This window comes from Achroia grisella, unplaced genomic scaffold (assembly GCF_030625045.1).
Source record: "Achroia grisella isolate CSIRO2021 unplaced genomic scaffold, CSIRO_AGI_Agris_v1 utg779, whole genome shotgun sequence".
Classification (NCBI taxonomy): Eukaryota; Metazoa; Arthropoda; class Insecta; order Lepidoptera; family Pyralidae; genus Achroia; species Achroia grisella.
In genome coordinates, this window is record NW_026713019.1 from 580,768 (window position 1) to 608,136 (window position 27,369).

Below are 27,369 nucleotides of genomic sequence, written 5' to 3' on the forward strand. Positions count from 1 at the left end.
ATCGACGGCTTTAGATATTTCCTTGAATTATTAATTATAAAAAACCAAGTTTCATAGCAGCATCTAATATTATTTTTAACAATAAAATAAAAAGTTTACATCCCCATCGGTACTTGCCATCAGCGTATTCAGATTACCCCAAAAATATTTAGAAAACAGACCTCTGTCTCATAATTTATGTAACAATCAATTTACGAACTGAAAATTATTATTGAAACCACGCGCAATACACAAAGGAATAGCGTACAATTGGCTCTTGAAGTTGCCGCTATTGTTAAATTTGACAATTTGTGTAATTTGACTACTAAAACTATTAATAGCAACTTTGTCACTATAATGGTTTCTTAATATAATTAAGTTTGTTTCTTTACAATCATCTCCCTGAAGACTTGAAAAATTATAACTTACTTCAAAATTCTTTTTAGGTTCTTATTAAATAAATATTATTACTCTGTAAATTAATTTTTGCTCGATAATTAGATGGGATGTTGAAACTGATTTAGGTATAATTTTTAATTGTGCTTATGTTAGTTTTTGCTTGTAATCTGATTTTTCTTCATCAATGTTAAATATGTACTAAAATTTAATAAAATACAATAATTATGTAAAAATCAAATGGTAGTGGTTTTTATATTGGCATATTGGAGTATAGTACTAAGTAATTGTACACTTCATATACGCTGATTTCTTTTTAAGGCTACGTCTATATTAACATCTTCTACTTTACCTACCAAAAATCTTTCACAGATAGATGAATTATTATTCCTGTTGAGTGTGAGAGCAACACGCACGTTTCTTGCTCATTCTTCTTGAGATTACTATTCAGAAGTGCTTCAATGTAAATTTAATTGAATAAATGATTTATTTTCCATTCAGTAATAAATCCAGTATCCAAATAAAACATATTACGCCGACCCCAAATAAATGGGATAAGGAAGAAGCAGATGATGATGAAATACAGTAACGTATCATCTGACGACGTCAATATTTATTACTTATTTTATTTTTCGTTATCTATCCAATGTATACAAGTTTTTCTTGAGGTTTTTTTTAACACAGGCTTTCTCATAAGTCTCTTGAAATTGAAATCTAAATATATATATGTAACTCAAACGTGACTGACATAGTGATCTATCAATGCATAGCCCAAACCACCGAACGGATCGGACTGAAATTTGGAATGCAGGTAGATGTTATGACGTAGACATACGCTAAGAAAATTTGCCAATTTTAAACCAATTGGGCTGAGATTTTGCATGCATAAAGCTACTATGACGTAGGCATCTTCATAAAAAGGATTTTGATAAATTCCACCCCTAAGGGGAAATTAACGCGAGCGAAGCCGCGGGCGAAAGCTAGTTTCGAATAAAAGGCAAATGGCGCGCAGGATTGGCACGTATGATGCGGGGGAAGCACCAACGGTTTTGCAAATGTCTTTGGAAAAAAATATTTTTAAAAAAGAATGCCCCTTTTATGTACTATTACTACGCAATAAAAAATCAAACTGTACATAGTTTTTCTTTTTCAGTTCAAAAAACTTATGGGACAATTAAGAGATTATACAGGGTAATACAACATATAGGTGTAATTATGGTTAATTTTAGTGTATTGGTTGTCTAATAAACCACGTTGTATGTTATATGTCCTAGAGTATTTATAACAATATACTACGCGTTATTCAATAGACATATAAGTATTAATCTATTCATAAAACATATTTTAAGATAAATTTAGGTAATTTCACACTAGAATGGTAGAATAATAGACGGAATCGTTTGGATTTCCATATTTATGAGGGGACTACGGTAAATAGACGTAAGTATTAAATGTTATTCGATAGTCGGTTACCGTAGTCCCCCAGTGTACGAGGGACCGCAATCCTCGTGTAATTTCGTTGAATTATTTTAGATATTTACATCTATTAACATACCCACAGATTTGGGGATACAAGATTGTACCAATCCATTACACAATCCCAATATCCTAGGATTGTCATTGGATCCACCTATATTCGAATTGGAACATCGTTAGCAAATTAAGCGCATACATTTTAAGGCGTGGTCATAGAACGTAGATATTTATTCTAAAACGTTTATATATTATAATTGTTTGATAAAGTAAAAATCTGATATTTTATGTTTGTTTCACATAGTCTTTAGATATATTAGTTTACCATTAAAAACAAACATACATGAAGACCATGCAATAAAAAAAAAAATTGGAGTAAAGGAATTAACGAAACATGGCTAAGTGGTTAATTTATATTCGGTAGAAGTAAGAGCGAGTGATTTACCAGCAAAATCTCTCTACAATCTTCTAAAGGGCTTTGGACTGTCTAGAATATGACTGGATAAGCAGTGTACTAGATCATGTATCTTATGCTGCACTAATAGGCAAATCAGATAGCAACCAGATTTGACTGGTCATGGAGGGAAATACAAGCGATGCAAGTGAGTGTTGAGGTTCAAAATCCGTCTGCAAAGGGACCTCTTAAACCTACACCCGAATCACAAAACCCAAAAACTACTCGGCGTTTCCCTCTCTGCCATACGATGCGGGATCTAGCACCCGCACGGTAAATCCACGGAAAGGAAAGAAGTTCGTCTCTTTCTATTATATAAAATTAAAATGGAAAATAAGTCCATGTAACACTGAATAATAACTGGTAATCTACATACATGAACAGCATACTGACATCACGTTATCATGTGACGGTTGTGATACTACTCATGCATTGCTAATCCGGAGCAATTCTGAAAATTTGGAAATATGTCATCCTACATGTGAAACACAACATAGAAAGCATGCTGCGGCAGCTAAAATATACCTCGATATATCTTTATTTGTTTGTTGTGTATATTTTAGTAAGGTAGAGCTTGTACATCTCATTTAGATAATACATATTACATCAAAATTATTCATATAAATATTATTATGTCGAAATTATGCGTAGGTGGGATAGAGGAAACGGGTACGAAAATTTCTCCAATTCTCTAAGGAAAAACTCGCAATATCGAATAGTATCTGTTTTCAGGGAACCGATGTAGCGAATACTAAAGTTATATATGTACGTATTTGAGATATCGTGGGTGCCTCGTTATTTTTTAGGTTTATGGATCTCCGATATGGTGTTGTATGACGGTTTAACATGATATTCAGAATAAGCAGCACTTATGTTTCTACTTAGCGATGTTAATAGATGGTTCACTACCCTGAAATAAACTTAAGAGATTGTGAGTTCAAATATGTCCGTTACAGAAAAAACTTTGTCAGTCAATGTATATTTCTGATTGATTATCTAGTGAAAGTAATACCGATTTTCGATTAAAAAATAATCCTAGACGGCGATAAACTCCCCTCCTGTCAAATTAGATTTCAATATACCAATTGAAATGTGGTCACCCTGACACGGCCTCTGACTACCCCGTTTGGGATAACCAAAATTTTTGTTATGTTACATTGTTAGGTATGTTTTTATATAAAAAAATGTTGGTTATACGCAACAATTTTGAACGTTTAAATTGTAAGTAATTTAAAATTACAAGCTGTCATAATTTTGAAACTAATACATAAGAATGAAAAATTTTTGTATTTCAGACTAAAATAGATAATAATAATAATAACCCAGGACAATTCACACAGCGCCATCTAGTTCCAAGTTAAGCAAAGCTTCTGTTATAGTTACTAGACAACTGATAGATATACTTTATTTCACTAATAATAATAGAAAATATCTAGGTGAATATAAACAATCATACTCAAGGATATAGATGTTTGCACAGTGCGAGGAATCGAAGCCGACTATTGTAAATAGTTAATAAATAATCTTTCTTTCTTTCTAAATAAGGCAATGTGCTAAACTACGCCACCGTGACATTTGCTCAGTACCTAGTATTGTATTTTTGAGATAAACAAGTACCTCTAATTCAGCTATCCAAATGTACCATATCGAATTCATTCTAAACAAGTGGAGCACGGTGCACAAACTAATCTAACTTTTGTTTGCAAAGTGGCTCCAGTGGAGTACTCTGTACGCTGTGCCTCGGCTCCATAAAGAGAATTCAATTAAAATGTTCCACGACAAAATAAAGAGGAACTTACTATGCTCACAATTTAGTTAAGGACATATCCATTTTATAGTAACTACTGCGGGAAACCTCGTACAGAAATTATACAATAATATACTATTCCACGATAATTCATACAGCGCCATCAAGTCCCAAGTTAAGCTGAACTTGTGTTATGAATACTACACAATAAGTATATACTTTTTATAAATATATAGAAAACAGCCAAACTGATATTAAAAGAACTTATACATATTAAAAGATTTACGATTCACGAAAGAACCAACTTTAATTTCATTATTAACGTTAACTCAAATACTACTGGCTAGACATTGAACAAATTAAATAATTATGATACTACATAAGAAGCATCAGCATTCAAATAGAAAAATATTAATTAAATTCGGTTCACGTAAAAAAAATTGACATAAAAAGGTACAACTAAAAAAGTACAAAAATTCCAGTCCAACGGGTGATCGCAATGGTTAGTTTTCAATATTTGACATCGATCACTGTATTTTTGGATTACAATTTTACTAACATCCTTGGTAGATTTGTTGTTTTCTTCATAATAATTTTCTCCTATAGAACAAACCCTCTTTCTCCGAGGTTGGTTGAAAAATACATACGTTTATATACATAGCCTATCTCGTTTTCTTCATAATCTATCTATCTGTACGGTTTGAAGGGCTGTGAAATTACGTACTACAGAGGCACATCACCTTAGTCCTCAGGAATGATAAAGTATTAGTGGTACAACGGGTGTTCCACGATGACGTGATATTTGTGGTGCCGTCAACTTGTTTGTCATTAGTTATATAAAAAAAGAAGGGAATGATAACATTAAGACACTGATACTATACAATGAGCGTAGAATGTCATCAAGATTTATTTTACGGGTATGACGTTTTGTTTAAATATCATGAAATATAATAATAATAATAATAATATCTCAGGACAATTCACACAGCGCCATCTAGTCCCAAGCTAAGCAGAGCTTGTGTTATGGGTACTAGACAACTATTATAAATGGATACATTTTTTTTTTAAATAAATACATATTATACATAGAAAACACCCAGACCGATACCAACAATCATACTCATGAATACAAATGTTTGTACCGTGCGAGGAATCGAACCCACGACCATCGGATAGTAAAGCGGTGTGCTAAACCACTAGACCACCGAGGCTGTCAATAAAAATAAAAAGTAAATGATTTTTATTTTTATTAAATTCACATTTTAAAGTCCAGCGGGAGTCAAGTATAGACTTTAGATTAAAGTCGTGTATCCAAATTGCATAGACAACAAATAAAAACTATCTTTTGTGACGACGGAAATATTGAAAACAAAATAAACTACTCGGAGAGAGACTTCGATTCAAAAATAAGTTGTCATACCCGAATTCATATGGTGTTGCGTTCACCATGCTACCGTTAGTTGGGAATACCTTCCCATACCCTGGAATTCATTGTGGGATGACAGTCGTAATGGTATGTCGTACTAAAAAGTTGTGTAAAAAATCATTATGTGAAACTAACTGAACCAGGAACTTTCAACAGGGTTGGTCGGCATCATATTTTCCCCGTTTATGCAACAATTTTTATGACACCTCCGCTCGTATTGGTCGTAACGAGATGTTATATAGCCTATAGCATTATTTGATAAGTGAGCTATCCAACACTAATAGAGACTAATAGAGATAACAGATAATAGATTTGAAATCTGATCAGCAGTATCAGAGTTTGCCCAGAACATACAAAAAACATAATTTATCCGTTTATAATCTTATATCTAAAATTTTCGTGTCACAACGTTAGTTACCATACTCCTCCGAAACGGTTTGATCCAGTATTATGAAATTTTATTTACATATTTAGGTCTGAGAATCGACTACTATCTATTTTTCATACGCCTAAGTGGTAAGGGTTGTCACCCTTAACATTTTTTTTTATAATTTATAACAAAAATATTTTTTAATAATGTGGGATTATATAATACATAATACCCTAAATTTCCAATCAACCCTTATTTTCTAATAGCGATTTTCATTCGATTGTCAGTAAGTATAAGTATAGATTGGTAACGATATAAAAATGTAGTAATTACACTGTTGTTCACAGGTTTTCAAAGCTCATTAGCACTGTAGTACGAGGACATTTCCAACACTACTACGGGGTAAGTCCACTCATCAGAGCCTGCGTCAAATTAGAGTGACAAAGAGCCCTCAGTGTCGAAGACAGCTCTTCGAATGTACGCTTCATTTAGCTGAACAATGTTCCGGTCACTCAACACACAAATACAATAGTGCTGTGGAAAATTTTGTCAAAGTAAAACTGAGCTATTTGAAATTATAAAATTTTAGGAGGAAACGGACATGTGACTTGCCTAATGGTAAATGATAACCGCCGCCGCTGCTGTTGCGGGTGCTTATAGCCGCAACATAAGAGAAATTGCCGGCTTTTTAAGAGGAGGTAGTAGAGGAAGACATTCGGAAATCGATACAGTGAGCGTCCGACTTATCTCGCATCAGCTTAGCTATGTCATTTTACAGTTTTACAAAATCATCATCATTCATTATCTCATGAGAAGCCTTCATTATCTGATCATGAATGTATAAACAGTTCACTGAGATTAGCAACCGTAAACATCGCTGAATAACATATAATCATATTTTTTACTTATTATGGTTTACAAAACAATTTACAGAAATTAACTTTTAAATTGAAATCAATATCAATCTTTCAAATAAAAAAGTCATTAACAAATAAATAACGGACTTCGATGGTAACAAATATAGCAAATGCTAGTAAATTGAGAGTTCGTTTTATAGGAGTCGGTCAAAAATATTAGAGCAACTTTTATTTACGTTACTGTTCGTTTCTTCGCTAACTTCAATGGCCAACAACGAAAACAAACATCATACAAATTATTAACGAAAATAAAGTGAAGTTCATTTAAGAACATTGTCAGAGCACAAGTAGAAACGAACTCAGGGCCCTGGGGAAGGATATTTTGACTGTGAAATACGTTTATTAGGTTGTTGCTTAAATCCAGTTCGCTTATTTCTTGCGAATATTGTAGTGGTCTGTGGTAACTTTTGATTACCCAGTTAAAGTAAGTTCCAACAAAGAAACGGTTCTATTATAATTGTCGTCGTTAAAGGCATAGAAATAATACAATATAAACAACTAGTAAATTATGTATAAGCAAATTCTGAAGTCGGTGTATGTAGTACTTACCATAGATAACATAATATTACATACTTACGGAGATTACTTTCATGCTAACAAAATCCACTCTTTCTTTATATATTGGATAGAAATATAGATTACATATTTATTTACTTTTATTACATTATTTATTTAACCTACTCTTATTTGCTATACTTCAGTTACAACAATACAAGAAATCCTAAAATGAAACTTTCTTGACATCCCAGCATAAATATTAAATCTAAAAACTAATTTGGACAAAAATAACAGTAACAACTTCATGATTCGTCAGGTTGTATGTCACATGATACGAACCACAAACCGGATCCATAAAGCATCCAAGCATCTGCTAAGAAAAGGGTTTTGTATATTCCTACGGGAACTGACTGGTTTCTTGAAGGCGAGATCGAAATGTCTAAAAATGTGTCTAATACATAAAAATGTACAATAACTACATATATACATGTGAATCTATTGGACAGGATTTTAAAGAGAATGTGTATGAGTTTATTAATCAAAAGTAGGATATGACCAGAAATATAGTGACTGATACAATTTAAAAAAAGCTGTTATAGTATTTATCCAGCTAAAAAGAACAGAAAAAATTTTAGAGAAAAGGTTTCCGAATGAGAATCATGTACAGACAAATGTTGTCCATATTTCTCCTACGCTTAACTTACGCTTATCCTACGCGTAAGCTTTATTTAAATTGTATCAGTATAACTTCAGTTAGATCATTTAGCCTGTTACAATACCATAGTTTCCTTGACCATACATCAGCTGTAAGTAGAAAATAAAAACTCAAAATAAAACCCTACATCAAGTGCATTGAGCTTATGACGATATAGTAATGACATGATTAATATGATAATACTATGCCCATAATAAGCATCATTTATACGTATAATTAGTAAAAATCACGGGATCTTATCACGTTTTATATTTATTTGCTGAGTTCCCGATATTTCGGCAGTGTTTCAACGATCATGATCACGAGTAAACTGAAGAGCAGCGGGTAGATGGAAAATGAAATCTTTTTATGGGCAGATATATGCGTCTACCTTCACACGTCTTCGTGTGTTGCTACTACTGGAACTCCCTCGATATTCATCTCGGCAAACTGTACTCACAGTATCTTCACGTACATTTAATACACTTTTCGATCGCGTTTTTTGTTTTTGTCTAATTAAGCCAATCACTAGATTCCTAGATCTTTTTAACAACCTGAACATATAAAAGCTGTTAAAAACAACGACGTAAAAACATCCATGTAAATCAGCCATAGCGGAACACTTGTTGGGAACGGGACCTAATCACTGGATAGAACAACACTAACCAAAAGTATTAACATCAGAACGGTATTACATCCCAAGAATGGTTAGAGAAGCCATTGAAATACAGAAATATAAAAATTTAAATCAAGAAGACGGTTACAGGATCTCTAGCTCTACCCGCTGCTCTTCAGTTTACCCGTGATTATGGTGGTTGAAACACTGCCGATATATCGGGAACTCAGCAAATAAATATAAAACGTGGTAAGATCCCGTGATTTTTACTAATTATACGGATAAATAATGACCGCGTCAAATTTAAAACAGTATATAAGCACCATTTATATATGTTAAAGATACCCATACCTAGTCGACAATGACGATGTGAAAAAATCACGTAGATATTTGCCACCTCAAACGGCGAAGACTCAAGTAAGGTATTACCACATACGTGTCAATTGGGTATCCTTAACCCTGACATTCGCAAAGCTTCAGTCACATAACGAAGAAAATCAATCGACGCAACGTCAGTGCGAAATCAAGCGAATACCTACTGTATGGGAAAGAACGTAGAATTTATTATCATAAACATCTATCACGGATTGCAAAAATGTATTTGAGTTCTCGCAATTCTATGTGACATAAGGACCGGAGAAACGCTTCCCACTCTAGTTACTAATTAAAGCAAACCTCATTGAAATGCCAAGTGTCCGTACTTATACTCGTCTATTCGGATCCTTTTGTGCTTCCAAATGGAGTTTATGCTATCTAAAATTGGCGTTGGTAAATAGATCGATGAACAGGATTAACTACATCTAAGCTTGAATCATCCGGTGTGTTAATATTCATGTTATTTTATAAAGTCCAGTTTTCACTGCAAGATATAGGTTGGTAATAAATTTCGAGATATAAAAATAATATTGCTCACCATACTTTGTTTGTAATGGTAACATTTTCACTACCAGCCATAAAAATATATAGCTTATAGTGAAAACAGTTCCATTACAAAATATGGTAAGCTATATATTACTAGTTGTATTCCGTAGCGATGCTTGTGTGAATTCGGATATCTATTTTTGTACCAAATTTCAATCGAAGAACCTAAGTAGTTTTTAGGTGAAAGAGTAATTAATAACTTTTTACTTATCCATCGAAATAAACTTAACTTGTCTACAACATAAACAAAAGTTAAATCTTTGGATAATGATATTCCGATATAATGTAATGCAATATACAAACTTAGGTACCAGTAGCGTCTAATTTATTCTTAAGACATTCCTTATTCAGACAAATTAGGAGAAAGTTAACTCTCGTAATTTAATAAAGGATGAAAAATGATTGGTTATTATAATTTTGTTACATTTGTTTTTTATCATTAGGTATAATTATTAACCAATAGACATGCAAAATTCCATTATTTGTTACATCTTTAGATAATATATAACTATAAAAGTAATAAATGTGATTATAATTTCTGTCCAAAGAAATACTGATTTATACAATAGAGAACAGAACCTGTTCTGTAAAGGAAAAGTGAAAGATGATATACATAAAAAGAGAATAAGACAGGAATTAGTGGAAGAAATTAAACATCTCCATCAACCCAAAAAAAAAACAAATCTATCATGAGAACAATTCAAATTATCCATGAGTGTTAAAGTTAAAGATAAGGCTTTAAAAAGATTTTCCTATTGCTTTTTCTGTCAAAGTTACTGTGCGCTACAGTCAACCCTCCTATAACGCGGTGAGTGCGTACCGCGTTGTATGATTTAACCATACAAACCAGGCTAATTCGTAGCGCGATGGAAATATGGAAACCGCGCTATAAAGACTCAGAATAAGTACAAATCACATCATTCGTACCGCGTTATATGGAGACCAATAAATACAAAAGACAAGATAAATTATAAATTATTTTTAGTATGAACTCTTCAATTCAATAAAAATAAGGAAATTATGAAAAAAATGAAACAAAAACTAAACTAAAAAACTGTTTTCCAACAAAAACAAAAGAAAGACTTTTGTAAAATGATGTAATCTTTCAACACTCATCCTCACTGTCAGATATGAGTCGCCTAACTCGCCTTCTTTTAATGGGCAAAATGTCTTCCTCACTTGGTTGATCTTCACATTGGTTTTAAGCGGCTAAGACATAAGCAGAACGTAGTTTTTCTATAGTTCACGCGACAATGTAGTCAAAAGATCACATATATATCTTTCATGTTACAGTTTCATTAGACACACACACGCATGGCACGCTGTCGATGCGAAACTATTTAGTTAATAGAAGTGGAAGATAGCGCATGAGGAGAACCACCCACCCGTGAACCACGCTGATATAAACATATCCAGTTAAAACCATTCATTGGGTGCACGGAAAGAACTGATGGGACGTTGTTGAACGGAAACCGCGCTGTAAGAGTACCGCGTTATAGGAGGGCTGTCGCAATTTCAGCTCCGCGTTATATGGAAACCGCGTTCTGAGAGTACCGCGTTATAGGAGGGTTGAATGTACTGAGTAATCGTTGATAATATGGAAATCAAATGCAATGATACTGATTTATCGTGTATTGGCATTTAAGCAAGCACGTGACTGCGAATGATATTCATCAGTAATTTCATCCACAACTGTGTTAATCTCATACAAGATAGGTAAGCAGCGGAACGAAAGTCTTATGTAGGTAATACAAAATTTCAAAAAAGCATTTGCGAAAATAATTTAAAGACTGTCAAATCAAAATACGAAATGGATTGTCAAAATATTGCATAAAACATTTGTAGAAAATCGCTGGTTTCGCCTGTCTGTTTATCTGCTTATTTCTTTTAAACAACTCAATGGACTTCGATTAATTTATCGCTATAATTTCAATATTGTTTTTCCTTGATTTTTTTATTTGAATATTTAGAGTGAACACCCGTGCGAAATGCAGGTGGGTCGCCAGTTGAATAATAAAAATTAAAGGAATGTGAGGATTTTAATGAATTAAAATTATTTAGTACTAGCACGTACTTGTATTTATTGAGTAGATTTGTTTAATTATTATAGTTAACACTTCCGGTTTTTGAGAGAAGTGGGACACAAGATAGCGGCCTATGAACAGAACAGTGACTCGGACAAAAAGGGTAAGAGCAGCTGGCGAATTGAACGGACAGAACAGGATAAGTGGTGAGCAAGTTTCTAATATTATATTATACTTTTATATTATTATTTTACTTTCATATTTCTCATATATTTATAGTTTAAGATAACTTCGGTTGGTTGGTTCGGTTGGTCGGTTTTGAATTGAAACAAATTTCAATTATTCCACAATCATATCAGTGTGAACACTCCGTTATCAAGCTAAATATGTAACTTAAATAATTACGTGGGTAATTAATTATGAATCAAAGGGTTAGCTATGAAATATGATCAATAAACGGAATTCAGATTTAAATAATCTGAATTTTTCATTAGAACAATTAAAATACGACAGCTTCTCTATAATGTTGGTAGTATCTATTTGCTTTCTGAGTTTAGTTACATTGACCCCTGTTCAGTGATGTTACTCGGCACGTGCTCGCTAACTTCTCGTAAGAAATTTTATTTATGAAATTGAATTGATTTATAAAGTTAGCAATTTGTTCATAATTTCGCCTATAGATACATGATCATTATCATGGTACATGTCAAGTGATACAATTCCAAAGGACTACGATGAATGCAATGGTTCATAACTGTAGTTTATAAAAATCGATTCAGGCATTTGAAGACCATCATTTGCTAGTTGAAGATGATATTTCACGAACTAGGGTCCTTCAAAAATATTAAGCTTAATAAATAAAATAAATGAATAAATAAAAAAATATTGATTCAGTTTTACATATTGTAATAATTGATTTCAGTATGGTGCCATTTAATAAATGAATCTGTAAATTTAATTTGGACTAAGTTTCTGACACAAGATAAACAGTCAAGTGTAGGTTGGCGGTAAGAAATTGTCGGTAAGAAAGGGATGAGTGTTATCAATCAAGCACATAGTATAATTAATCTTGTTTGTTATAAGTCTGAAGGAAGAACAAAACGGATATTTGTCTTCATCAAATTTAATTAAAAACTCGCCGAGATCATATAAGTATAATGAATTACAGATTATCATTGTTTTATTACATACAGTAGAATGTATGTCAAAGAATTCAAATACTTTTGTAATATGTAAATACTGTATATTTTTTAAAAGTTGTGTTCATGATTACTTATTTGAGCCGCCTAGTAGGTTTCTTTGCAGACTGTTTTTTTTTTTTTGTTTTGGTCAAATTAGACTATGAAATTACAAAGTCCTCTGGAATGTCAACGCATGAATGGTATCACGTGTATCACACAATAACCGTCTGTGGTGCTGTTCACATACATATGTATTGTATATACGATGCGACATTTACCGGTTACTTTCATGTGGGCCGTTTCAAATGAGAAAAGACAATGAACATTCATAACAGAGTGACAGATTCCAAATTCAAATGTAATATTTTCTTTATTTTTAATTGTAACAGTATTTATGGCCAGATATTGTATAGGCGAGTTTACTATTCCAATAACATAAAAAAAACATTATCACTGTGATATTATTAAAAACTCCAAATATTTTTACATGTTGGCAATAAATTGCTATTGTGAAAAATATGATCTACGCACATAATGGAAAATATAATTGTATAATTCGTTTTTATTTCATAGTTCAATTACAAATAAAAAAGGTTTAAAGAAATTTTAGGTTAACAACTTTTTGTTCGAAGCCAAAAGAAGAGAAAAAAAACTTTTTGTTGCAGGTACTTACGTACTTGTATTTATATCTGATAAACATGTTATTTTATTAGAAAATAATATTATGATGTGTAGAAATATTTAGAAATTACTACGGAAGTAGTTATTTTGTTTTCAACTTTAATGACATTGTTTCAGAAAAATGCTTTACATATTCCGTAAGTCATTAATTATACCGTTTTTTAAATTGTAACTTATTCTTTTATTTATTTGTAGAATGCTGTAGTAATATTTTATTTAATTCAATTGAATATATGGTGAAATGAAACACATAATTTTTTTAAAAACATTTTAATAAATCCATAATATAGAATCTGTGATTTTTCAGCGAATAACTTCTTGATTCTTTATCATTGATTATTTGAATTAATTTAATAACTTAAAAGCTAATATAGTTTCGAAACAAAATGAAAAAAAAGATAATAGTGATAGTTATGTGATACTAGCTATCAATATGTTATTGAATATTCTGTGATCTAACATGTTTTTTGATGCCTATTACACCTGTTGAGACTAACCTATATTTTACAATAATAATAGTTCATTTTATTCTATTTAATATTTTTTTTACTTTTGTACATATTTTTTATATAGGTCATTGTCTTTTATTATGTATATTTTAACAATAATCCAAATTGCACGCTTCAGTGATTAATCCTAACATCATCTGAGTAACTTCGTCTCCTTGCTCGTAAATTCTGTCAGGTGGCCAATGGAAACTCCTGCCTCGTAATTCGTATGTGTAGACCAATGGTGTGCCCAGAGCATGTCGCACCCAGTCCATGCTACCTCCCGAAGCTTTATCTGTATTCAAAATATCGAGGTTTTTTACTAGTTATACTATTGACGACCTCGGTGGGCTAACGGTTTAGGGCACCTTCTTACTTCCGATGGTCATGGGTTCGATTCCTAGCATTGTACAAACATTAATTTTGTATTCATGAGTAGATGAGTAGATTTTTTTTATAAATACATACATAATATTGACTATCAGGCTGATTGTCTGATTGTCTGGGTGTTTTCTATATATATTATGCATGTATTTACAAAAAAATCTAAGTATTTATATTAGTTATTTAGTTCACAAGTTCTGTTTACCTTGGGACTAGATGGCACTGTGTACCTAAATTGTTCAGGGATATTATTATTACACTAGTGGCGCTAGTCGCTTGTAATACTATACTACCAAGCCTATATTATTTGCTAAGAATAAAGATTTCAACAGGTCAAAGTACATTTAAAATGGGTAAAGTACTTTTTGAATTAATCTATTTCAAATATATTAAACGAAACTAAACCCCCTGGAAACTATAGTGATGAATTCATGGTAAAATTACCACATGAGCTAATTGCCCTGACCTCATACTTATCTTGTCATCCTCCATTGGTGCGCTGTCAATATATACCGTTAGCGCAGGCGGGTGCGCCATTCCATTAGCATCCATAAGACTTCCAACCACTTACCATCAGGTTGTCAGTTTGTTACATAAAAAAACTTACAAAGTATTTCTGCAGCGGTGGCTGGTCCATCATACTTCGCTCCGTTTACTTTATAACCGTACTCTAAAGAAGTTTTGCCAATTTTTATCTGCAAATGTTTTATTCTCATTTGAAATATAAGTAATTGATATCGTACATTTATTAGATACAGAACATTGGTTCAATCAATGTAAATATATTATTGAATTTTTCATTAAATGCTAACTGAAATGTTTTTAAACATTCAAACATACATTTATTTTCATTACATTTACTTTAAATTAAAATAAATATTGAGTATTTTTCTTTTTATCTATAAATATATCTATACATGATTAAATAAAAAATAAACGAATCAAATAGTTCTTGAATATTTTATCTAGCCCAGAATTACTAAAGAAATTCACTGAAGCAAGCAATTCAAGAATACAGCGTGCCAGACAATTTGATTGATACAAACAATCAAACCAATCAAAACCAACATAACTACGTGAATTTGTTCCTGTAACTTTGAATCAGAGCAATTTCTATATAATCTATAATTTAGGCCTTATCTAGTCAGACTTCTGTTTCTAGCCGTAACATACATAATCAGCTGCAATATAAAATAATCAACTAACATATATATAATATATGTACATATACAGAACAGTGAATAAAGTGAAAATGGGGAAGTTATTTCATTTACCCTATTTAGTAGAGAAATGTATTTCTGTGCATCACATTAATAGAGTTAATTGTTCGGTCATATCACCAACAACTCAATTGTCTCTGACTGCCAATATGAGGGAACAATTGTGAGGTTGTATTCTTACTATTTAACAATATATTACCAAATCGTCATAGTTGTCAATATGGTCCACTGAATCTGAATACGGAACCAACAGCATTTGAGCATCAGCGTGGAATGCTACGTAGGCAAGAATATTGTCCAAATGTTGTATATATTCGGATAGAGTCCTAGTTTCCTTCTCTGAGAATGGTTCTGATCCGCCATAAGTTTGATAGTTGCAAGGATTGCTAGTAGCGCCATGTTCTTAAAAAATAAAAAGTATTATTATTAATACTTTCATAAAACAACAATATAATCATTACTAGTAATACAACTAGAATATATGCATTTTTATTTAATTTTTGTGACTATTGCTGCCTTTATATGACGCGCTCTTTCCTGTGAAGTACGGAACACGCAAGATGTACGCAGATAGGCGCGCGCGCAACGAATTATTCCTTTTATTTATTATCATACGTTAATTCTTTTCCGAGTAATTTCAGCTCGAGAACATCGGCTTGTTTGCTACTACAGTTACATATAAAAATACTTTAACGCTTGACTAAATCGCAAGGGATTGCACGGGATCGCTTCTCGTTCTCTTTATCTACTCGTACCTATTTTATACTCTTTCCAGCTGTAAAGGCAGCTAATGTCGGGGGATTGATTAGGTAACACTGCAGTTGTTTAACAATTTCTTAAACCGATTAAAGATAAAAAAAATTGCGATTATTATGTCACCATATTATTGTGTACTATGTTATAATCTATGTTTATTTTACGAATAAACGTAGTCTTACTTTATTAGGTTCAGTCGGACTATAATTCTATGTGATTACTGTTTGATTGTTTCTACACCTACTCTGAAATGACAAACTTGATAGTCTACTGAACCTAATAATGTGGGATTAGGTTAATAAAATTGGATCGAGTATAAACCATGTATATGCGTTTACCAGCTATTGGTTTGAGATGTAGAAATTATAAACTATCGAAAATTAATACAATAAATTCTGTTCTAAATTTTACAGTTACAGTTATTTTACAACACATTACAGATTAAAATCTCAATAGGAAACACTCTTAAGATACAAAAAAATCATCTAAGACTAGAAGTTATATGGTGGGCACGTGTAACTGTAAAATGATTAATAAGAAGGAAATAAATATAAGAGACATAAATAAAATTATTATTCAATACTTACGTAACCAATTGTAGTCCCAGTTACGATTCGGGTCGGCACCGTAACAAAAGAATGTAGATTTTGAACGAGTTTTCCTCCACATACGATCCTTAAAAATACAGTAAAAGATCAAGCACTGCAAACGTTTACGTATATTTAACACTTCCATCATGACAGAATTCTAGTGTTTTTAACATTTTTTGTATATTTTGTATATATCATACATGTCATCTCAGACTAAAAATATTAATTTATAACATTAACAATATGGATACTGTAATATGCTTTATTTGTTGTTTTTAGTAATAAATTTAATTATATTTCTTCAATTTCTGTTATCATTTAGTAAGTTTTTACCGATCACTATATACTATACTACTTGTTAATTGGAAGAAATCCCTCCTTTGGGATAAGTCCGCCATAGTACCATTTATTTTTTAAATCATACGTATCTGTATATATTTTCTATTTTTTTAAGCATTTAAATAGTCGACAGTAGCGACAGTACGAGTCGCTAAAAAAACTTAACATATTTTAAAAATCCCTTCATTTATTTAAAAAGAAATTAAATTCTCTGTGTATTTTTTTTGTATGGAATGAGAATTTGCCATGTAAAATAAATTTATAGGATGGATTACTCAACAGAAAGAGTTAAACATTCATTATGATTGTTACATACCCATGTGAAACTGTAATGGTAACCATCGGGGTTGACGGTGGGGAAAATTTGCCATTCAAATTGATCTCTGATAGATGTTATTTTAGGATCGGTGCTCGTCAGAAGTTGATTGATAAAATACGTGGTCGTGGCCGGCGTGATCCATTCCCTTGCATGTATACCTAAAACAATATATTTAACTGTCAAATTTCTGTATAAAAAACTAACGCCATGACCAGTTATTTAAAGAATTGTTAAATAAATTTAACCTATTCAGTAAGTGCTTATTAATAAAAATTTAAATTTATTGAAAGACAGTTTGTTAATGTCTTGCAGTATCTAATGTAATATAATATTAAATGGCCTATAGATTTGTCTAAACGATATATAGGTATAGGTAACTTACCTGATTCGATGAATATTATCTTTTTAGGTTCATCCGCTTCAGTCGGTGTGTTAATTCTCAACCCTACTATTTTTCTGCCCTCGTAACTTTCCCCACCGACCACTACCTCGGTCCAATTCGAATATTCTTTACTGATATTTCCTAGATATGCATAAATCTGTAAGTTAATAAACGTAACAATATTGATAAATCAAATCATATTAACACATTGACGGACAGCAGAAACAAGTGAAGTTTGAAAGTAAATAATGTATGTTTTTGTAATTTTTAGAATATTCGACGTATAGTTTTACTTTTTCTGCTTAAATAAACTTAATTTTGACACAATTTAAGAGAAAACAGAATTGCACTACTCCTTTCGTAACCAGGTGCGTTCTAATGCTGCAAGTGAAAAATTCAACCTAAAAAAATGTTTCCAAAACTTGACACTTTTTTTACTTGGAGAAAATCCCTCATGGAGACCCGCCCGCCACGGGGCAGGCAAGCGAGTACTGTGAGACACCTGCTCACTAAATACTCCAAGATATCCCTGAACGCCATGTGCCGGAGTCGCGGGATCGAAAACAGTCCACTGCGACTCCAAAACTTGACACTAGGCTTTTACTTGTAAGTGGGTAAATGCACATTTGTGCCGCTATACCCGTAGTATCCGAAAACGACCGTTTCATTTTAGACGACTATTGCCGTCAGGCCACATAGTGAATGGTTCGCTTTGACGGCTATAGACGCAAGTGTCCGTCAAAGTGTTAAATAATATTTGTTCATGTAGGACCTTACGGATAGAGTAAATTGCGCGATTTTACAGGGATATTTTGCGATCCAAAAATGTGTTAGTCATTGGAATCATGATACATTTTCAGAATAACGAAAAATATACCTTAATATTACTGTAATAATAGAGCGAGCTAGCAGAAAAGAACGTAAACATTTCCAAAATTTCAATTTCAAATAGTTGTTCTATCTCTGAATAGAGATAGAACAACTACTGAAAAATAACTATATCTATCGTAATTTTATTGAGTGGAGACTTTTATGTTAAGACAGAAATCTTTAGAATTAATTTGCCGTTGTAGAGTTATATAATGGATACTTTTAAAGAAACAAATTCTCATCAATATTATGCACTTATTATTTACTTATATTCTAACTCAATAAATGAACACAATATTATATTTTTACTATTATACATCATTTACATAATAATCGTTTTTAACAAGTATACATAATGAACATCAACATAATGAAAAAAATGTTATTCTCGTCTAACAAAATATTATAATAATGAATTAGTTACGAAATATGATAACGTTGTTAGTCATGTTTGTTAAAATAACAGTGACCTGTTTACATAGAAATTTATCAACGAATATTTTGATGAGTAAATATTGTATTGTAATAATATGTACATAACAAAGGTTTATTCAGTCTGTTAATTTTAAATTTAGTTAGTAATAATATTAATTTATGAACCATCGATGAAAAAAAGGGATATATCTTAAGTTAAACATGTCTTTATGTCTGTCTGTGGTATCGTAGTTTCTATACAAAAAGAGCAATTATAGATGTTTCTTGTTTGTAATTTTATCAACATCTGTCTAGTAGTTTTTGAGTTATTCTAAATCTTTACATAGTATGTAGAATCGCCCCTGCTGTCTTACGCAACGGATTTTAATGCATTCTTCAGCAATAGATACTGTGAAACAAGAGAAAGATTTATGTATACAATCTATGTATACGTGTGCGAAGCTGGGGGCAAGTAGATGGTAATGATATTAAAGAAGAATTTTCCGTAACGTGAAGTCAGTTTTACAAGGTGTAATGTAAAAAACAATGGTTACGGTAACCGTTTACCATCAAATGAGCCATATGCTTGTTTGCCACCTAAGTAGTATACAAAAACAATTGGTTTACTAAATCATTCTCTATATAACCATTTTTACAAATGAGGTGGTACGTAGTGATACGTAGAATAATAGTAGAATGGATTTCAATAGCACATAAAATTAAATATATTCGTATAAAGTTATTCATATTGATCAGAACAGAACATGTACAGACATGTCTACAATTATTGACAGTACACAATTTTAATCAACAATTTCTATATACTATAATATAATCAATCAGATATCAGAAATAACATCAAATAAAACTTACCTCATCCACGTCGTAATAAGCCGTCCAGGAGAACACGGAATTTCTCCTATAACCCGATTTTTCTAATCGAATAATCCTAGAAAACGGTAATGTAAGATAAACACAACCAGAAACGTAGCTACGTATAAGGAACCTTGTAATAATAGGTCATAATGTATATAGTGTAAAGCTCGAATTAGACCTAATGAATCTTTTCTATTTCTATAAATTCTTCAACGAACTACTTTCAATGAAACCATTCGACCATTCCGACCATTTTGTTTTAGTAATTTTTACCACATTCGGACTATAAAAAGTAATCTATCTAGGTACCTCAGTCTCATCTGTATGTGCTGCCAAGTAGCTTGCTTTGTAAAATGGTGATGTACTTCGAGTCTAGGGTGTATTTTAGATGGTGAAATTACTGGATAAGAGACGTGACATCTTAGTCCTCTATAATAGCTCCAAATGAGTGATAACACGGTTGTAACATTAACGTGATGGCCGTATTGCTTTTCATAGATATAGGCGACAGTTACTACTTACTCACGTGGGTGTCAGTTTTTTTTTCCAATAAAAAAATAGGTATAAAAAAATCATTTTCAAGAATTTTGATAATAATATATTGCAATCGCCAGGTTTTGCTCCCGATTCGTATTTAATTAGTTTTCGTATTATTAGGTTATATTTTTTTTATTTTTAATCAGAATTAATATTAAAAGTACTAAGAGCATGTTTGTCGACAGTAGTCGCGAAATTTTTTTTAATTTATCTTATCGAAATTCCACCTTTATAAAATCATTCTCAAATATAAGCAACATTCCGTGCATTACAGTATTGTGCGAATGACAGGTCATTAAAATGTAATTTACGAACCACAAAACAATTGATTGTAAGAAAATGTAAGTTACAAATTACAAGATCGACTTTGATTTCAAAAATCTCACTTAATACAATTGTTTTTGTAATATACCAAAACGTCAACTGTCACCTGCATTAGGCTACAACTTTACAACGTATAATAATCTATCACGATACAAGATTATATTCTATACATTTTCATCTTGTGACCATTCCATACAAATACTATTACCTACTAGCCCTTAAAATTAATCCACATAGATAAAGATCAGATCAGACCTGATTCATTTTTTTTTTAAATTCAAATGGCAAACAAGTTAACGGCTCACCTGATGGTAACCAGTAACCGTAGCCTATATCCTTACTAATATTATAAATACGAAAGTAACTCTGTCTGTCTGTCTGTCTGTCTTGCATTCACACCAAAACTACTTCACCGATTTACACATACAGATAGTCTAGACCTTGAGAAAGGACATAAGCTACTTTTTAATACGAAGAAAGGATTGTAAGGGGTTGAAAGGGGAGATGAAACGTTCTATGGAATTATTTTTAAAGCTACAAACTTGAAACTTATTTTTTAAGCTTTTGACTATCAATATGACATTCAAAATTTGTACGAATTTTATTCTTAAGGGGATAAAAAAAAATAGGGGATAAAATGTAAATTCCTCATTCGTCCTCCGTCGTCCTTCCATGCGAGCGAAGTCGCGACCACAGAATACTCCTACCGCTTACAAGGCCAGATGAAATAGGTGAGACTATGTAATATTATGTTATCTGTGGTGAGACTAAGTTACGCACAATACTTTAAAATTTAATTCAGTAAATTTGAAATTAAATATAAAACTTTTTAAAAACTTATTAATAAAATTCAAATACATAATATAAATTTAATATTATTTTGTCCAGTACATTGTCAGTTGGTGAAATAACATAGTACATTGTATGTGTGGACGCAGTCACGCAAATCTATATCTTTATATTATATGTACCTATATAAATGCAAACAGCAATCAACAATACAGAACGTACACTTACTCAGAATAATCTTCAACGACCACTTTAGTTTTTAAATCATAGAACGAGGTAATTTCCTCAAATAATGAGTTTACGTCAGGTGCAATTAATATTTCCAACTTATCATTCCTTGTTTCAAAGTAAGGTAGTTCCTGAAAACGTTATATTCCTATTAAACAGCTTGTCACTACTCAATTTGAGGTAAAAATAACATTCAAAAACGAGACTTTGACGTTATAAATTAAATTCTACATGATTACAATAATAAAGATTAAATTGTAATAACACAGGACGCCGCGAATTAGTTCCAAACAACGCAGAGCTTGTGCTATGCGTTTTAGACAACTGTTAGATATACTTAAGTACATTTTTTTTTATAAAATAACACGCAGTCTAAATAATCATACACATACATATAAATTTTTGTAACCTGCGAGGAATCGAACCCACTACTTTCGGAAATAAGGCGACGTGCTAAACCACTAGCCAGCGGAGCCGTTTAATTATAACTCAAGTAATGAAAATATACTTGATCAAGGTTTTGCGTTTAACTAGTAGGTATAATTAAAAAAGTTTAGTTGTGTTGTAGCTACCTGTAATTTTCTCTATAACTTTGTTTTTAGAAACGCTTAAGAAAGTCAGTTTAAATATTTCTTACCTAACAATCTTGCTTAAACGTTTGGAAGGAATAAATTAAATTTTAACACACGCTGTGACATAGTCAATATTGTTTAATGTATAACTGTACTTACAACAACAAAAAATCTATACTTACAACAAAATCTTTTAGATTTTCTAGCACTTTATTAAAATTTTCATGATCACCTTCTACTTCGTACAACTTGTAATTCTTGTAGGATTTATACTCGTAAGCACTTTCCGCTAAAGAAACTTGTATTATTGGCAAACATATAAATAAATAGAACAACATCGTTACTGATTGTGCTGTACACTCATGAAACTAGAGTGATTGTACCCGCAGGTTTGATATATATTCACCTGGCATTCCATAGATAACAATAAAATGTTTTATTTATGTTCTGTGATAAGAATTGTATTTTGTAAATTATGACACTTAACGTTAGACCTTTGATAGTTTATTGGCTTTGAACAGTTATCATAAAAACTCATGGACATCACTATTTCACGAATGCCAAGAGGACATTTCTACTCTACACGTATAATGTCTACACGTAAGCGTCTATGGATCAACTTTCTTGAATTAAAAATTATTTCATATTATAAAAATCTTTTTCTTTTAAAATAATAGTTTTTTTATTAGATTAACTAATACATTTTATTACTGTAGTTACTCTGGCCTTTACATGAATAGTTTTATAATACGTAACGTATTTACCTCTCTCGAAGTTTTGAATATGGCGCACTGGACATGATCACAAGGTGAATGGAGTATAGCGATATCAATGTCTTTAGGGTAGAGCGGATTGTTCCACTACGATATATAAAAATAAGCACCAATACATATTTTAACTGTAATGATAAACAAACTGGAGCTGAAGTACATTCTATGCTCATGCCTCCTTACCTTGTAACTTCATAATAATGACGTATCCTTGAAACCAAAAAACTTACAACGAAAGGTATTTGCTCGATAGGAAAGACAAGGATATACTCAGATAAATTATATTTTGTACAACATCTACCTTGATTAATTATATATTTTTTCTTAATAGGTGATAATGTTGTAGGTAGTACACCCGTAGGCGCTATCGGTCATCGCTAGCGGGACACCAGTGGAGAATGATAGAATGAGCATAAAATCAGGCCAGTTAGCTCATCGTGGCGAATTGATAATTAATAAACCACATAGTTTCCAGCAGGGATGTTAAGGAGATCCGTAACCGAAACTATCGGATATCCGATATAAAAAAATATCCGTAACCGTAACCGAATTCGAAATAAAAGTTTCGGACAGTATCGGATAGGGACGAAGCCTAATTGAGACACGTTATGTAACCATTTTATTAGCTGTTTGTGTTTTAGTTTTGAAATTCCTTAAAAAATATTATACGTAACCGAAATTATCCGAAACTAACGGATAATCCTAAATAATTTCATATCCGCATCCGTATCCGTATCAAGTATAAAAATCATTCCTATATCCGAAACCTATCTCTAACCGAAATTTAATATCCATATCCAGGGAGGACCACGGAGGACAACCAGACAAGTATATTACTTGCAATGAATCCACTAATCTCCATTTACTAATACCCTACATCCTCGAATCTAAATATAATTGTAGCCATACACTATACGATACATTCATATCATCATTTATTTCTATGATAATTTTAATGTAAGTCAGGTAAGGTAAAGTTGAAACTGATTAAATGAAATAACAAAAAAATGGTCCAGTTGATAGTATTAGAAAATTACTATAATTATGACTTGCGTGGACAAAAGTGTTCTACACGGCTAAATGATTTTTACTTTCATCTGAATTTAATCGAAGAAGCAAACCAGGCCACAACACACTCGATATAAATATTAATAACTGAAACCTATTAGCAAATTTAATTCGCCTAAATTTGCTAAATCTGAGTGCACGACTGTACTAATAAACATGTGGGTGAACATTTAAACAACGTTAAAGTAAATATGTTGATCCACTTGATTTATGTACGTATGTATTTGTTGTAGATATCTCTAAAGTGTTAATGTTCACTCCAAAGCGATTATTATGAAGTAGTCCATTGTATTTCAATGCAGGTATAAGTGATACATACATATATTATTTATTTATTTATATAACTTCAATGCACAAAATACCAAGGTAAAAGTACATATGGCGGACTTAACGCCTTACGCCATCTTCTACCAGTCGACCACAGGCTGTGCAGAGAAAAACTGTAGACGGTGCAAATATAATCAATGAGAAAAATAATACCTATATCATAAATAATATATATTTACTAAAAGTTAGTACATGCAAACATACATATACATAGGTACACAAATACATACAATATATATAAAGCCATAGATAAATATCAATAAAATATATACATAAATCAAATATACCATATACATACCATATAACATACTTAAGAATGAAATAGTAACAGCAGATAGAACGTAACAAAAAAAAAACTTCAGGCCAGGCAACTATAACGTATAAAAAGAAAAAATATATATACAATATATATTATTAACATTAACATTGTTGATACTGACCATGTCAGAGTTGCAATATTTAGCGTGATAAATTCATGGAGAATAATGTACTGAGAATATACCACGATAGGCTTACTGATCTGACCTCATGCTCATCTTATGATCCTCCACTGGTGCCCCGCCAGTATAAACCGTTAACTCAGGCGCTTTCACCATTTCATTATCATCCATAAGAATCTGCTTTGCCACCCCTGCTCTATATGTCACTGTTTTAAAGTCATCTTAATAATTATAAATGTGTCTATGTATCTACATTTCTATATATTTGTTGCTTTTCCTCAACTGAATGAATCTAAATGTTTGGCGTGAGTAAAGATTATATAAAGAGAACAAATATAGACATAGCCATAGCCTGGAAACCATAGTGGTTAAATCCTGGTGAAATCGCTATGAAGAGCCAAATACCCTAACTTCATTCTTATACTATATTCTTCCATTGATACCTTACCAGTGAGTACTGTTTACAACGGACACTTCATTCCTTCCCATTATAATCCACAAAAAAAAAGGCATATGCTATATAAAATAAGCAGACAAAGTCGCGAATAATAACTCGTATAATATAAATAAAAACAAAGTAAAGTCAAGGGGGTTGGGCCCAAAAGGCATTAATCTAAAGACCCATATAGTACTGCTGCCACATAAGGTATACAATGCAATAAAACCAGTGATAATATTTATGATACTGAATAACATTTCTGAAAAAACGAGAATGGAAACCAAGTCGCTATTATCTCAGGAAAAAACCTACCTTTTTTTCAATCTATTAAATTAAAATTATTCCAAATTTCAATTTGGAATCACTACATCATGTACTGTACTTTTTAGAAGTAAATTGTCCGGAAATAACCTATATGAATAAATAATTGTTACTTTGACTCTGAATAACGTTATTTATTTTTTTGCAATATATCCTGAATGGCCTCATTTTTCAAAGTACTAAAACCTACATAAGTTTTAGTACCTTACATGATGTCGTGAAAAAAAATAACCTACATTTACTACGTAAATTGGGTGACAAATTAAAAACTTTATTTATTGTAGTATCTTCTTATATTATATAAAAAACGGGCTCCATCGGGAAAACATTAGTATGGGACCAACGCGGAAGTAAGAATGTCTACGGCATAACCCAAATTGCGGCATTGTGACCAGGGTTGCCAACCAACCAAAGCTAAATGTTTTAAACTTAACTTCATACGATGAACTAAACAATGTGATAAAATCTAGGACCTTAGCGGAATTTGGCTCTTTAACCTCGTACATCGTATTATATTTTGTCCGATTTTCATAGTACTTATTTGTTAACTTTCGCAGTCAGTATACATTATAGTCGCGTGGTGTTAAGTACGTTAAATAAACTATTACCTTCTATTTTGCATGCATTAAAGTTAAATAAATAAATTATTAATATAGTTAAACGGGTTGTAACACCATCAATAAATTTAAAGTCTATTATCATCTGCTTCTTCCTTATCCCATTTATTTGGGGTCGGCGTAATATGTTTTTCTCTTCCATTCGTCTCTGTTCGCAGTAATCTCTTTTTCTTTTTTCTTACCATATCATCTTTCATACAGTCCATCCATCTCATTTTCAGTCTTCCTCTGCCCTTATAACCATCCACATTCATATGTCAAATTTAAAATCTATTTACCATAAAATTATTCATTTAAAAACCCGTTTTAATAATGCCATTTTTGTTATTCAAATTTCGTAAGCCTTGTACGAAAATGAAAATGTCCTCGTATATCGACATATAAGATATCTCGCATTTATACGAGGATGGCATCCCTGATTCTAACGCTGAACAGTTAACTGTCCCTCAGAGGCCTTCGCGTAAACTTTTTTTGGTTTGGGATTAAACAAGACTCTTTATTGCACTGGCCAGCCTTGACAATACTCCTAAATTGCTGTCCCAGGATCTTTCAATCTTCGAATTTTCCCGCAAACATTTATATGCATGCCCATCAACTAACTTTTTTCGTACTTTTTCCAGCTTTTAGTGGAATTTTTATTCGCACATTACCAGTACTTCTCAGGATTATGTTTTTTTCTAAACTAATGTAATATTAAAAACATAAATTTTTTAACGAAATAACAATTTAATTTAAATCAAATTATTTTTTATATTATAGATAGCTATGGAATATAGACTTAGAATTCGGATCACTGTTTTTATCGCAGATTTATTCAAAAATATAATACAAATTTTTGGTGTTAATCGGATTCGAACTTACGATCTTTCGAGTCAAAGTTGGGGTAGTTACTACACTACTATTTAGGGCACGACGCTTCATT

At 31.8% G+C, this 27,369-nt stretch overlaps 1 protein-coding gene across 1 annotated transcript; it reads right to left on the bottom strand.

Moving 5' to 3' along the window:
* Window positions 1-13,893: 13,893 nt before the first annotated feature.
* Window positions 13,894-22,847, bottom strand: LOC131850662 (zinc carboxypeptidase-like). The gene is made up of 9 exons (XM_059200963.1): window positions 22,648-22,847; window positions 21,894-22,024; window positions 20,013-20,088; window positions 17,856-18,012; window positions 17,471-17,631; window positions 16,813-16,900; window positions 15,669-15,871; window positions 14,857-14,944; window positions 13,894-14,160 (listed from the first exon to the last, which is right to left on the bottom strand). Exons 1-9 carry the CDS (start codon window positions 22,801-22,803, stop codon window positions 13,976-13,978), a joined length of 1,245 nt encoding a protein of 414 aa, XP_059056946.1. The 5' UTR covers window positions 22,804-22,847; the 3' UTR covers window positions 13,894-13,975.
* Window positions 22,848-27,369: the final 4,522 nt, after the last annotated feature.

Bases quoted from the DNA above. Each gene is read 5' to 3' on its own strand.
- LOC131850662 (XM_059200963.1), bottom strand. From the start codon at position 22,803: ATGTTGTTCTATTTATTTATATGTTTGCCAATAATACAAGTTTCTTTA. The intron at 17,632-17,855 runs GTAAGTTACCTA...ATATTGTTTTAG, and splicing joins GATAATATTCATCGAATCAG to GTATACATGCAAGGGAATGG. The intron at 16,901-17,470 runs GTATGTAACAAT...TGTATTTTTAAG, and splicing joins ACCATTACAGTTTCACATGG to GATCGTATGTGGAGGAAAAC.